At 47.2% G+C, this 15,675-nt stretch overlaps 1 protein-coding gene across 1 annotated transcript in view; it reads left to right on the top strand.

Moving 5' to 3' along the window:
* Positions 1-15,675, top strand: part of ITPR2 (inositol 1,4,5-trisphosphate receptor type 2) — a 294,636-nt gene that overhangs the window by 213,608 nt on the left and 65,353 nt on the right. Inside the window, exons 38-45 of the mRNA XM_073649236.1 lie at positions 4,820-4,922; positions 8,809-8,996; positions 9,076-9,256; positions 10,316-10,575; positions 10,887-11,087; positions 11,275-11,385; positions 11,457-11,552; positions 11,636-11,755. Of these exons, the coding sequence (XP_073505337.1) occupies positions 4,820-4,922; positions 8,809-8,996; positions 9,076-9,256; positions 10,316-10,575; positions 10,887-11,087; positions 11,275-11,385; positions 11,457-11,552; positions 11,636-11,755 (1,260 nt within the window). The remainder of the gene's footprint in view (positions 1-4,819; positions 4,923-8,808; positions 8,997-9,075; positions 9,257-10,315; positions 10,576-10,886; positions 11,088-11,274; positions 11,386-11,456; positions 11,553-11,635; positions 11,756-15,675) is intronic.

Here is a 15,675-nt window from a genome sequence, read left to right as displayed (position 1 = left end):
CGGGATCATTATCAATTAACTACTCACATCCCTCCATCCTGAGCTGCACATCCAAAAAGTATTCACCTGTATTATACCCCAGAGCTGCACTCACTATTCTGCTGGTGCAGTCACTGTGTACATACATTACATTACTGATCCTGAGTTACCTCCTGTATTATACTCCAGAGCTGCACTCACTATTCTGCTGGTGCAGTCACTGTGTACATACATTACATTACTGATCCTGAGTTACATCCTGTATTATACTCCAGAGCTGCACTCACTATTCTGCTGGTGCAGTCACTGTGTACATAAATTACATTACTGATCCTGAGTTACATCCTGTATTATACTCCAGAGCTGCACTCACTATTCTGCTGGTGCAGTCACTGTGTACATACATTGCATTACTGATCCTGAGTTACATCCTGTATTATACTCCAGAGCTGCACTCACTATTCTGCTGGTGCAGTCACTGTGTACATAAATTACATTACTGATCCTGAGTTACATCCTGTATTATACTCCAGAGCTGCACTCACTATTCTGCTGGTGCAGTCACTGTGTACATACATTACTAATCCTGTACTGATCCTGAGTTACATCCTGTATTATACTCCAGAGCTGCACTCACTATTCTGCTGGTGCAGTCACTGTGTACATACATTACATTACTGATCCTGAGTTACCTCCTGTATTATACTCCAGAGCTGCACTCACTATTCTGCTGGTGCAGTCACTGTGTACATACATTACATTACTGATCCTGAGTTACCTCCTGTATTATACTCCAGAGCTGCACTCACTATTCTGCTGGTGCAGTCACTGTGTACATAAATTACATTACTGATCCTGAGTTACATCCTGTATTATACTCCAGAGCTGCACTCACTATTCTGCTGGTGCAGTCACTGTGTACATACATTACATTACTGATCCTGAGTTACATCCTGTATTATACTCCAGAGCTGCACTCACTATTCTGCTGGTGCAGTCACTGTGTACATAAATTACATTACTGATCCTGAGTTACATCCTGTATTATACTCCAGAGCTGCACTCACTATTCTGCTGGTGCAGTCACTGTGTACATAAATTACATTACTGATCCTGAGTTACATCCTGTATTATCCTCCAGAGCTGCACTCACTATTCTGCTGGTGCAGTCACTGTGTACATACATTACTGATCCTGTACTGATCCTGAGTTACATCCTGTATTATACTCCAGAGCTGCACTCACTCTTCTGCTGGTGCAGTCACTGTGTACATACATGACATTACTGATCCTGAGTTACATCCTGTATTATACTCCAGAGCTGCACTCATTATTCTGCTTGTGCAGTCACTGTGTACATACATTACATTACTGATCCTGAGTTACATCCTGTATTATACTCCAGAGCTGCGCTCACTATTCTGCTGGTGCAGTCACTGTGTACATGCATTACATTACTGATCCTGAGTTACCTCCTGTATTATACTCCAGAGCTGCACTCACTATTCTGCTGGTGCAGTCACTGTGTACATACATTACATTACTGATCCTGAGTTACATCCTGTATTATACTCCAGAGCTGCACTCACTATTCTGCTGGAGCAGTCACTGTGTACATACATTACATTACTGATCCTGAGTTACATCCTGTATTATACTCCAGAGCTGCACTCACTCTTCTGCTGGTGCAGTCACTGTGTACATACATTACTGATCCTGAGTTACATCCTGTATTATCCTCCAGAGCTGCGCTCACTATTCTGCTGGTGCAGTCACTGTGTACATACATACATTACTGATCCTGAGTTACATCCTGTATTATACTCCAGAGCTGCACTCACTATTCTGGTGCAGTCACTGTGTACATAAATTACATTACTGATCCTGAGTTACATCCTGTATTATACTCCAGAGCTGCACTCACTATTCTGCTGGTGCAGTCACTGTGTACATACATTACATTTCTGATCCTGAGTTACATCCTGTATTATACTTCAGAGCTGCACTCACTATTCTGCTGGTGCAGTCACTGTGTACATAAATTACATTACTGATCCTGAGTTACATCCTGTATTATACTCCAGAGCTGCACTCACTATTCTGCTGGTGCAGTCACTGTGTACATAAATTACATTACTGATCCTGAGTTACATCCTGTATTATACTCCAGAGCTGCACTCACTATTCTGCTGGTGCAGTCACTGTGTACATAAATTACATTCCTGATCCTGAGTTACATCCTGTATTATACTCCAGAGCTGCACTCACTATTCTGCTGGTGCAGTCACTGTGTACATACATTACTGATCCTGAGTTACATCCTGTATTATCCTCCAGAGCTGCGCTCACTATTCTGCTGGTGCAGTCACTGTGTACATACATTACTGATCCTGAGTTACATCCTGTATTATACTCCAGAGCTGCACTCACTATTCTGCTGGTGCAGTCACTGTGTACATAAATTACATTACTGATCCTGAGTTACATCCTGTATTATACTCCAGAGCTGCACTCACTATTCTGCTGGTGCAGTCACTGTGTACATACATTACATTACTGATCCTTAGTTACATCCTGTATTATACTCCAGAGCTGCACTCACTATTCTGCTGGTGTAGTCACTGTGTACATACATTACATTACTGATCCTGAGTTACATCCTGTATTATACTCCAGAGCTGCACTCACTATTCTGCTGGTGCAGTCACTGTGTACATACATTACATTACTGATCCTTAGTTACATCCTGTATTATACTCCAGAGCTGCACTCACTTTTCTGCTGGTGTAGTCACTGTGTACATACATTACATTACTGATCCTGAGTTACATCCTGTATTATACCCCAGAGCTGCACTCACTATTCTGCTGGGGCAGTCACTGTGTACATACATTACATTTCTGATCCTGAGTTATATCCTGTATTATACTCCAGAGCTGCACTCACTATTCTGCTGGTGCAGTCACTGTGTACATACATTACATTACTGATCCTGAGTTACATCCTGTATTATACTCCAGAGCTGCTCTCACTATTCTGCTGGTGCAGTCACTGTGCACATACATTACATTACTGATCCTGAGTTACATCCTGTATTATACTCCAGAGCTGCACTCACTATTCTGCTGGTGTAGTCACTGTGTACATACATTACATTACTGATCCAGGGTTACATCCTGTATTATACCCCAGAGCTGCACTCACTATTCTGCTGGTGCAGTCACTGTGTACATACATTACATTACTGATCCTGAGTTACATCCTGTATTATACCCCAGAGCTGCACTCACTATTCTGCTGGTGCAGTCACTGTGTACATACATTACATTACTGATCCTGAGTTACATCCTGTATTATACTCCAGAGCTGCGCTCACTATTCTGCTGGTGTAGTCACTGTGTACATACATTACATTACTGATCCTGAGTTACATCCTGTATTATACTCCAGAGCTGCACTCCCTATTCTGCTGGTGTAGTCACTGTGTACATACATTACATTACTGATCCAGGGTTACATCCTGTATTATACTCCAGAGCTGCACTCACTATTCTGCTGGTGCAGTCACTGTGTACATACATTACATTACTGATCCTGAGTTACATCCTGTATTATACCCCAGAGCTGCACTCACTATTCTGCTGGTGCAGTCACTGTGTACATACATTACATTACTGATCCTGAGTTACATCCTGTATTATACTCCAGAGCTGCGCTCACTATTCTGCTGGTGTAGTCACTGTGTACATACATTACATTACTGATCCTGAGTTACATCCTGTATTATACCCCAGAGCTGCACTCACTATTCTGCTGGTGCAGTCACTGTGTACATACATTACATTACTGATCCTGAGTTACATCCTGTATTATACTCCAGAGCTGCGCTCACTATTCTGCTGGTGTAGTCACTGTGTACATACATTACATTACTGATCCTGAGTTACATCCTGTATTATACTCCAGAGCTGCACTCACTATTCTGCTGGTGTAGTCACTGTGTACATACATTACATTACTGATCCTGAGTTACATCCTGTATTATACTCCAGAGCTGCGCTCACTATTCTGCTGGTGCAGTCACTGTGTACATACATTACATTACTGATCCTGAGTTACATCCTGTATTATACTCCAGAGCTGCGCTCACTATTCTGCTGGTGTAGTCACTGTGTACATACATTACATTACTGATCCAGGGTTACATCCTGTATTATACTCCAGAGCTGCACTCACTCTTCTGCTGGTGCAGTCACTGTGTACATACTTTGCTGATCCTGTATTATACCCCGGAGCTGCGCTCCCTGTTGCCCGCGGTGCTGGGGGTGCACTCTGGGCCGCAGACAGACTCCTCCGTCATGTTTGCAGTGTCTGACTCCTCCACCTGTACGGTGTGCTGTCTCCATGGTGACGGTGTGTCCTACATGCTGCGCGCCGTGGCGTCGGCCCACACAGGTCAGACGAGTCGCCCGCCCGGCAGCTGATTTCATTTGTTATGCTGTGAGGCCAGACCTTGGGAAGAGGAGACAAATCTGCGCCGCTCTCCGGTCTCCACATCTTTATAGACGACGTCTCGCGGCCACAATGTAGCACAAAGCCGTCACGTCCTCCGCGCGGCGTCTCATCGTTAATTGTCTGGGATTGTGTCCGCGTCGAGAGTCGTCATTAAATAAAACTCTTCACATTTTTCTATTTTCTGAAAAGAATAGGAAAAAAATGTCTTTTAAAGAGACGGTAGCCGTAAAAAAAAAAAAAAAGGCTGATAACAGCGAGCATCATTCCTACGATAGCAGATGATGATAACAAACCATTTGTTAATAAAGTTTTTTTTTCTGTATAGGGGATAACATTGCGCAAAATCCTCCTTCATCGTTACTTCAAGGCGGAGCCTGGATCACCCATAAGTGGATCTGTGGGATTCAGTAAACCTGGACCTTCTGTGGGTACGATCACCTGTACTAGATATTCCATCTCATGTGCACTTATTATACTATATAATATATGTAATACATGCTAAATATACGGCCTTTCTGCTGCAGCCACCACTAGGGGGTTCCCTGTATACAGAGATACATGATAACATTCTGTCTGCAGCCACCACTAGGGGGAGCTCCCTGTATACAGAGATACATGATAAGATCCTGTCTGCAGCCACCACTTGGGGGAGCTCCCTGTATACAGAGATACATGATAAGATCCTGTCTGCAGCCACCACTAGGGGGAGCTCCCTGTATACAGAGATACATGATAAGATTCTGTCTGCAGCCACCACTAGGGGGAGCTCCTTGTATACAGAGATACATGATAAGATTCTGTCTGCAGTCACCACTAGGGGGAGCTCCCTGTATACAGAGATACATGATAAGATTCTGTCTGCAGCCACCACTAGGGGGAGCTCCTTGTATACACAGATACATGATAAGATTCTGTCTGCAGTCACCACTAGAGGGAGCTCCCTGTATACAGAGATACATTATAAGATCCTGTCTGCAGCCACCACTAGAGGGAGCTCCCTGTATACAGAGATACATGATAAGATCTTGTATGCAGCCACCACTAGGGGGAGCTCCCTGTATACAGAGATACATGATAAGATCCTGTCTGCAGTCACCACTAGGGGGAGCTCCCTGTATACAGAGATACATGATAGGATCCTATCTGCAGCCACCACTAGGGGGAGCTCCCTGTATACAGAGATACATGATAGGATCCTGTCTGCAGCCACCACTAGGGGGAGCTACCTGTATACAGAGATACATGATAAGATCCTGTCTGCAGCCACCACTAGGGGGAGCTCCCTGTATACAGAGATACATGATAAGATCCTGTCTGCAGCCACCACTAGAGGGAGCTCCCTGTATACAGAGATACAGGATAAGATTCTGTCTACAGCCACCACTAGGGGGATCTCCCTGTATACAGAGATACATGATAAGATTCTGTCTGCAGTCTCCACTAGGGGGAGCTCCCTGTATACAGAGATACATTATAAGATCCTGTCTGCAGCCACCACTAGGGGAGCTCCCTGTATACAGAGATACATGATAAGATCTTGTATGCTGCCACCACTAGGGGGAGCTCCCTGTATACAGAGATACATGATAAGATTCTGTCTGCAGCCACCACTAGGGGGAGCTCCCTGTATACAGAGATACATTATAAGATCCTGTCTGCAGCCACCACTAGGGGAGCTCCCTGTATACCGAGATACATGATAAGATCCTGTCTGCAGCCACCACTAGGGGAGTTCCCTGTATACAGAGATACATTATAAGATCCTGTCTGCAGCCACCATTAGGGGGAGCTCCCTGTATACAGAGATACATGATAAGATTCTGTCTGCAGCCACCACTAGGGGAGCTCCCTGTATACAGAGATACATGATAAGATCTTGTATGCTGCCACCACTTGGGGGAGCTCCCTGTATACAGAGATACATGATAAGATCTTGTATGCTGCCACCACTAGGGGGAGCTCCCTGTATACAGAGATACATGATAAGATCTTGTATGCTGCCACCACTAGGGGGAGCTCCCTGTATACAGAGATACATGATAAGATCCTGTCTGCAGTCACCACTAGGGGGAGCTCCCTGTATACAGAGATACATGATAAGATTCTGTCTGCAGCCACCACTAGGGGGAGCTCCCTGTATACAGAGATACATGATAAGATCTTGTATGCTGCCACCACTAGGGGAGCTCCCTGTATACAGAGATACATGATAAGATCCTGTCTGCTGCCACCACTAGGGGGAGCTCCCTGTATACAGAGATACATGATAAGATTCTGTCTGCAGCCACCACTAGGGGGAGCTCCCTGTATACAGATACATTATAAGATTCTGTCTGCACTCACCACTAGGGGGAGCTCCCTGTATACAGAGATACATGATAAGATCCTGTCTGCAGCCACCACTAGGGGGACTCCCTGTATACAGAGATACATGATAAGATCCTGTTTGCAGCCACCACTAGGGGGAGCTCCCTGTATACAGATACATGATAAGATTCTGTCTGCAGACACCACTAGGGGGAGCTCCCTGTATACAGAGATACATGATAAGATTCTGTCTGCAGCCACCACTAGGGGGAGCTCCCTGTATACAGATACATTATAAGATTCTGTCTGCACTCACCACTAGGGGGAGCTCCCTGTATACAGAGATACATGATAAGATCCTGTCTGCAGCCACCACTAGGGGGAGCTCCCTGTATACAGAGATACATGATAAGATCCTGTTTGCAGCCACCACTAGGGGGAGCTCCCTGTATACAGATACATGATAAGATTCTGTCTGCAGACACCACTAGGGGGAGCTCCCTGTATACAGAGATACATGATAAGATCCTGTCTGCAGCCACCACTAGGGGGAGCTCCCTGTATACAGAGATACATGATAAGATTCTGTCTGCAGCCACCACTAGGGGGGGCTCCCTGTATACAGAGATACATGATAAGATCCTGGCTGCAGACACCACTAGGGGGAGCTCCCTGTATACAGAGATACATGATAAGATCCTGTCTGCAGCCACCACTAGGGGGAGCTCCCTGTATACAGAGATACATGATAAGATCCTGTCTGCAGCAACCACTAGGGGGAGCTCCCTGTATACAGAGATACATGATAAGATCCTGTCTGCAGCCACCACTAGGGGGAGCTCCCTGTATACAGAGATACATGATAAGATCCTGTCTGCAGCCACCACTAGGGGGAGCTCCCTGTATACAGATACATGATAAGATTCTGTCTGCAGACACCACTAGTGGGAGCTCCCTGTATACAGAGATACATGATAAGATCCTGTCTGCAGCCACCACTAGGGGGAGCTCCCTGTATACAGAGATACATGATAAGATCCTGTCTGCATCCACCACTAGGGGGAGCTCCCTGTATACAGAGATACATGATAAGATTCTGTCTGCAGCCACCACTAGGGGGGGCTCCCTGTATACAGAGATACATGATAAGATCCTGTCTGCAGACACCACTAGGGGGAGCTCCCTGTATACAGAGATGCATGATAAGATCCTGTCTGCAGACACCACTAGGGGGAGCTCACTGTATACAGAGATACATGATAAGATTCTGTCTGCAGCCACCACTAGGGGGAGCTCCCTGTATACAGAGATACATGATAAGATCCTGTCTGCATCCACCACTAGGGGGAGCTCCCTGTATACAGAGATACATGATAAGATTCTGTCTGCAGCCACCACTAGGGGGGGCTCCCTGTATACAGAGATACATGATAAGATCCTGTCTGCAGACACCACTAGGGGGAGCTCCCTGTATACAGAGATGCATGATAAGATCCTGTCTGCAGACACCACTAGGGGGAGCTCACTGTATACAGAGATACATGATAAGATCCTGTTTGCAGCCACCACTAGGGGGAGCTCCCTGTATACAGAGATGCATGATAAGATCCTGTCTGCAGACACCACTAGGGGGAGCTCACTGTATACAGAGATACATGATAAGATCCTGTTTGCAGCCACCACTAGGGGGGGGGGTTATATTCAGCAAATATAAATCTTTATTAATTAGCTGTTTGCTGGAACAAAAACAGAAAAAATATCACATAGGAAACCATCAGCAAGCTGCTGTTGACTGATTTTTAGTTTTGCTGCATTTGAGAATGCGTTGAACAGAAATGAATTAATATTGTTATTTGTTTGAGGTAGCAGGAGCGATCCTCAGCGTGGAACCTGCTTGTTGACTGTTTCCAAGTAAAAAATAGTTTTTAAAGAAAAAATCTAAAAAATAGTAAAAATCTTGATATTTTCTGGGAATATTATGTAAAATTGGATGTGGTGTGTTCTCAGGTTACTCCACCCAGGAGAATGACCGCAAGACCGGCGCTTCCATGACCGACATCCAGTGTCTTCTTGACAAGGAAGGAGCCTCAGAATTGATCATCGACGTCATCGTTAGCACCAAAAATGACCGGATATTTTCTGAAGGCATCTTACTAGGAATCGCGCTATTGGAAGGGGGCAACACCCAGATCCAGGTACGGGGGCGGCGGTGTGCCGTGGTGTTCTGTCCATGTGGAATCTGACTTCTCCGCCATCTTTGGGTCTTTCCCGCAGAGCTCCTTCTACCATCAACTCAATGAACAGAAAAAGTCGGAGAAGTTTTTCAAGGTTCTCTATGACAGGATGAAAGCTGCACAGCTGGAGATCCGTGCCACTGTGACAGTAAACACCATTGACTTAGGCACCAAGAAAAAGGACGATGACTTCGATTCGATATCAGTACCAAAACGCAGAGGTAACAGGGAGTGAGTTCTTCCAGAGCTTTCCTGTCTATATGTAATGCAGGGGTGACGGTGTGTAATGCAGAGGTGACACTGTGTAATGCAGGGGTGACGGTGTGTAATGCAGGGGTGACGGTGTGTAATGCAGGGGTGACGGTGTGTAATGCAGGGGTGACGGTGTGTAATGCAGGGGTGACAGTGTGTAATGCAGGGGTGACAGTGTGTAATGCAGGGGTGACGGTGTGTAATGCAGGGGTGACGGTGTGTAATGCAGGGGTGACGGTGTGTAATGCAGGGGTGAGAGTGTGTAATGCAGGGGTGACGGTGTGTAATGCAGTGGTGAGAGTGTGTAATGCAGGGGTGAGAGTGTGTAATGCAGGGGTGACAGTGTGTAATGCAGGGGTGACAGTGTGTAATGCAGAGGTGACAGTGTGTAATGCAGTGGTGAGAGTGTGTAATGCAGGGGTGAGAGTGTGTAATGCAGGGGTGAGAGTGTGTAATGCAGGGGTGAGAGTGTGTAATGCAGGGGTGACGGTGTGTAATGCAGTGGTGAGAGTGTGTAATGCAGGGGTGAGAGTGTGTAATGCAGGGGTGACAGTGTGTAATGCAGGGGTGACAGTGTGTAATGCAGAGGTGACAGTGTGTAATGCAGTGGTGAGAGTGTGTAATGCAGGGGTGACAGTGTGTAATGCAGTGGTGAGAGTGTGTAATGCAGGGGTGAGAGTGTGTAATGCAGGGGTGACAGTGTGTAATGCAGGGGTGACAGTGTGTAATGCAGAGGTGACAGTGTGTAATGCAGTGGTGAGAGTGTGTAATGCAGGGGTGACAGTGTGTAAAGCAGGGGTGACAGTGTGTAATGCAGGGGTGACAGTGTGTAATGCAGAGGTGACAGTGTGTAATGCAGTGGTGAGAGTGTGTAATGCAGGGGTGACAGTGTGTAAAGCAGGGGTGACAGTGTGTAATGCAGGGGTGACACTGTAATGCAGTGGTGACAGTGTGTGATGCATGTGTAGCGGGTTTTTGGCTTGCCATAATGCACTGTTTTGCGTGTGAATGGTGGTTTGTTTTTGCAGCGCGGGATTCTCAGTTGCATCTTAAAGAAGGGATGAAAGGACAATTAGCTGAGGCGTCTACAGCCACGTCCAAGGCGTACTGTGTCTACCGGAAGGAAATCGACCCGGATCTGGACCTGATCGGTTCTGGAGGTGATAACGGAGGAGGAGAAGAGAAGACGGCGGAGGAGGCTGTAGCTGTCAGCCCTGTCATAGCCATCATGCAGCCGATCCTCCGGTTCCTCCAGCTCCTGTGCGAGAACCATAACCTCGGATTACAGGTAAAGGACCTGCACTTTTATTCTCTCCTTGGCTTCTGTAGGACTTGGCAAAAGTTAAGGGAATGACCCCTTTAAAGGGGATGTCGCCGGGGGCCACCAAAACTTGCCAAGGTTCTTTCTTTAAAAACATGATGGCCGCCCCATGATCGTACATTGGAGGCCGATAGCTCAGTGTTGACAATAGGTAATGAGAATAGCTCAGCTCCTCCTTTCCTCTCTGCTCAGTGACCTCTGCATATGACACCGAGCATGCCCACTGCAAGAGTTCTGCTCCGCCAAGTTAATGCTATGTTCACAATTTGCTTTTTCAGAACTTTTTGAGGAACCAGAATAACAAAACCAACTATAACTTGGTGTGTGAGACCCTGCAGTTCCTGGACTGTATTTGCGGGAGCACAACGGGCGGCCTGGGTCTCCTGGGCCTCTATATTAACGAAAGGAACGTGGCTCTGGTGAACCAAACTCTGGAGAGCTTGACCGAATATTGCCAGGGTCCTTGCCATGAGAATCAGGTAACATGAAGTCAATCGAGCGGTCCCCAAGTGATATCAGACCCTCTTTCTAATAGCTGAAGCTTTAGAAAATACGAGGTCGTCAAATCTAGAAGCTGGCAGGAAAAAGCAGAATTTTGAATGCTGCTCTGGGGGACAATATGTGATGTAAGTCAAGGTTAACACACACGTAACCCCTGTATTGCAGACATGCATCGCAACTCATGAGTCCAACGGGATCGACATAATCATCGCCCTCATTCTAAATGACATCAACCCGCTGGGCCGATACCGCATGGACCTGGTGCTTCAGTTAAAGGTGCGGCTCATGTCCTCCTCACTAGGCCGATTAGACTGCGCAGAAATGTGATAACGTTCCATCTCTTCCAGAACAACGCCTCCAAACTGCTGCTGGCCATCATGGAAAGTCGGCGTGACAGTGAGAACGCGGAGAGGATCCTGTACAACATGAGGCCCGGAGAGCTGGTAAAGAACGTCGTCAATATATCGACGACAGCTTGGCCGGAGGGTCCCTCCCACTAACGCTTATCATCTCCTCATCCTCACAGGTAGATGTAATAAAGGCAGCCTATAACCAGGGCCTGGAGAGCGACAACGAGGAGCACGGGCTCGAAGATCAGGTGTCCCCGAGAGTCGTGGGTCATAACATTTACATCCTGGCCCACCAGGTAGGAGCCGTGTGTCCATGTACTACTGCCTGAGGGGAGAGCATACATCATCATTAGGGGCGCTGTTACTATATGACCACTAGGGGCACTGTTACTATATCTCCACTAGGGGCGCTGTTACTATATCTCCACTAGGGGCCCTGTTACTATATGACCACTAGGGGCGCTGTTACTATATGACCACTAGGGGCACTGTTACTATATCTCCACTAGGGGCGCTGTTACTATATCTCCACTAGGGGCGCTGTTACTATATGACCACTAGGGGCGCTGTTACTATATGACCACTAGGGGTGCTGTTACTATATGACCACTAGGGGCGCTGTTACTATATCACCACTAGGGGCGCTGTTACTATATCACCACTAGGGGCGCTGTTACTATATGACCACTAGGGGTGCTGTTACTATATCTCCACTAGGGGCGCTGTTACTATATGACCACTAGGGGCGCTGTTACTATATGACCACTAGGGGCGCTGTTACTATATGACCACTAGGAGCGCTGTTACTATATCTCCACTAGGGGCGCTGTTACTATACCTCCACTAGGGGCGCTGTTACTATATCTCCACTAGGGGCGCTGTTACTATATGACCACTAGGGGCGCTGTTACTATATGACCACTAGGGGTGCTGTTACTATATGACCACTAGGGGCGCTGTTACTATATCTCCACTAGGGGCGCTGTTACTATATCTCCACTAGGGGCGCTGTTACTATATGACCACTAGGGGCGCTGTTACTATATGACCACTAGGGGTGCTGTTACTATATGACCACTAGGGGCGCTGTTACTATATCTCCACTAGGGGCGCTGTTACTATATCTCCACTAGGGGCGCTGTTACTATATGACCACTAGGGGCGCTGTTACTATATGACCACTAGGGGAGTTATTACTTCATAATTACAATGGGCACTGTTACATTACGACCACTAGGGGCGCTGTTACTATATGACCACTAGGGGCGCTGTTACTATATGACCACTAGGGGGCGCTGTTACTATATTACCACTAGGAGCGCTGTTACTATATGACCACTAGGGGCGCTGTTACTATATTACCACTAGGAGCGCTGTTACTATATCACCACTAGGAGCACTGTTACTATATGACCACTAGGGGCGTTATTACTTCAAAATTACAATAGGCACTGTTACATTACGACCACTAGGGGAGCTGTTACTTTGTGACCACTAGGGGAGCTGTTACTATATGACCACTAGTGGCGATGTTACTATATAGCCACATGGGGATGCTGTTAATTCATCACCACTAGGGGGGCGCTGTTACTTTATGACCACCTGGGGTGCTATCACTTCATCACTAGGGGCGCTGTTACTTCTTGCCCACCGCAGCCTTCCTGCAGATACTGTCTGGACCCACAGACAGTTGTGGTGAGGATGTCAGCCATACTGCCCGCACAGATGTGACCCATGCCAGCGCAGCGTGCCCTCCACTCCCACGTCTCGTATGACCACTATTCTGAGCGCCGCTCCCCGTTGTCGGTGCCGCCACCTCCATGTCCCTCTTTTCTTGTACTTTCATGTTTGTTGCAGACGATGGTGACTTTCATTGCTTCCCGGGGGGAGGGGAGATCCGGCTTTTTCCCTTTCCCGCGCCCGACCTGTGAGATATTTTACCAGCAGTGAGTGGAGGTTCTTGTAAATGTCTGACCCGGCGTGGGCAGCGCCACATAAATATGTCACTGGGGGCTCAGCCGCCATTAATCATCGTCTGAGCCGCGTCCTGTGTCCTCCCCGTAATATAAAGTACACCTGCGTATAACAGCGGACAGAGGGGAGCTGTTACTATATGACCACTAGGGGCGCTGTTACTATATCACCACTAGGGACGCTGTTACTATATCACCACTAGGGACGCTGTTACTATATCACCACTAGGGACGCTGTTACTATATCACCACTAGGGGCGCTGTTACTATATCACCACTAGGGACGCTGTTACTATATCACCACTAGGGGTGCTGTTACTATATCACCACTAGGGGCGCTGTTACTATATGACCACTAGGGGGCGCTGTTACTATATGACCACTAGGGGCGCTGTTACTATATCACCACTAGGGGCGCTGTTACTATATCACCACTAGGGGCGCTGTTACTATATGACCACTAGGGGGTGCTGTTACTATATGACCACTAGGGGCACTGTTACTATATCACCACTAGGGGCGCTGTTACTATATCACCACTAGGGGCGCTGTTACTATATGACCACTAGGGGGTGCTGTTACTATATGACCACTAGGGGCACTGTTACTATATCACCACTAGGGGCGCTGTTACTATATCACCACTAGGGGCGCTGTTACTATATGACCACTAGGGGCGCTGTTACTATATGACCACTAGGGGCGCTGTTACTATATCACCACTAGGGGCGCTGTTACTATATCACCACTAGGGGCGCTGTTACTATATCACCACTAGGGACGCTGTTACTATATCACCACTAGGGACGCTGTTACTATATCACCACTAGGGACGCTGTTACTATATCACCACTAGGGGCGCTGTTACTATATCACCACTAGGGGCGCTGTTACTATATCACCACTAGGGGCGCTGTTACTATATCACCACTAGGGGCGCTGTTACTATATCACCACTAAGGGAGCTGTTACTATATGACCACTAGGGGGCGCTGTTACTATATCACCACTAGGGGCGCTGTTACTATATCACCACTAAGGGAGCTGTTACTATATGACCACTAGGGGCGCTGTTACTATATCACCACTAGGGACGCTGTTACTATATCACCACTAGGGACGCTGTTACTATATCACCACTAGGGGCGCTGTTACTATATCACCACTAGGGGCGCTGTTACTATATCACCACTAGGGGCGCTGTTACTATATCACCACTAGGGGCACTGTTACTATATCACCACTAAGGGAGCTGTTACTATATGACCACTAGGGGCGCTGTTACTATATCACCACTAGGGGCGCTGTTACTATATCACCACTAGGGGGCGCTGTTACTATATGACCACTAGGGGCGCTGTTACTATATCACCACTAGGGGCGCTGTTACTATATCACCACTAGGGGCGCTGTTACTATATGACCACTAGGGGGCGCTGTTACTATATGACCACTAGGGGCACTGTTACTATATCACCACTAGGGGCGCTGTTACTATATCACCACTAGGGGCGCTGTTACTATATCACCACTAGGGGCGCTGTTACTATATCACCACTAGGGGCGCTGTTACTATATGACCACTAGGGGCGCTGTTACTATATGACCACTAGGGGCGCTGTTACTATATGACCACTAGGGGCGCTGTTACTATATGACCACTAGGGGCGCTGTTACTATATCACAACTAGAGGCGCTGTTACTATATGACCTCTAGGGGGCGCTGTTACTATATGACCACTAGGGGCGCTGTTACTATATCACCACTAGGGGCGCTGTTACTATATCACCACTAGGGACGCTGTTACTATATGACCAATAGGGGCGCTGTTACTATATCACCACTAGGGGCGCTGTTACTATATCACCACTAGGGGCGCTGTTACTATATCACCACTAGGGGCGCTGTTACTATATCACCACTAGGGGCGCTGTTACTATATCACCACTAGGGGCGCTGTTACTATATCACCACTAGGGGCGCTGTTACTATATCACCACTAGGGGCACTGTTTCTTCGTGACTACTAGGGGCGCTGTTACTATATGACCGCTAGGGGCACTGTTACTATATCACCACTAGGGGCACTGTTACTATATCACCACTAGGGGCACTGTTTCTTCGTGACTACTAGGGGCGCTGTTACTATATGACCGCTAGGGGCGCTGTTACTATATCACCACTAGGGGCACTGTTACTATATCACCACCAGGGGCGCTGTTACTATATGACCACTAGGGGCA

Source organism: Phyllobates terribilis, unplaced genomic scaffold (genome assembly GCF_046119375.1).
Source record: "Phyllobates terribilis strain yellow unplaced genomic scaffold, ASM4611937v1 Scaffold_10__3_contigs__length_209671492, whole genome shotgun sequence".
In the NCBI taxonomy this organism is placed as follows: Eukaryota; Metazoa; Chordata; class Amphibia; order Anura; family Dendrobatidae; genus Phyllobates; species Phyllobates terribilis.
This window is presented reverse-complemented; position numbering and strand designations above follow the sequence as displayed.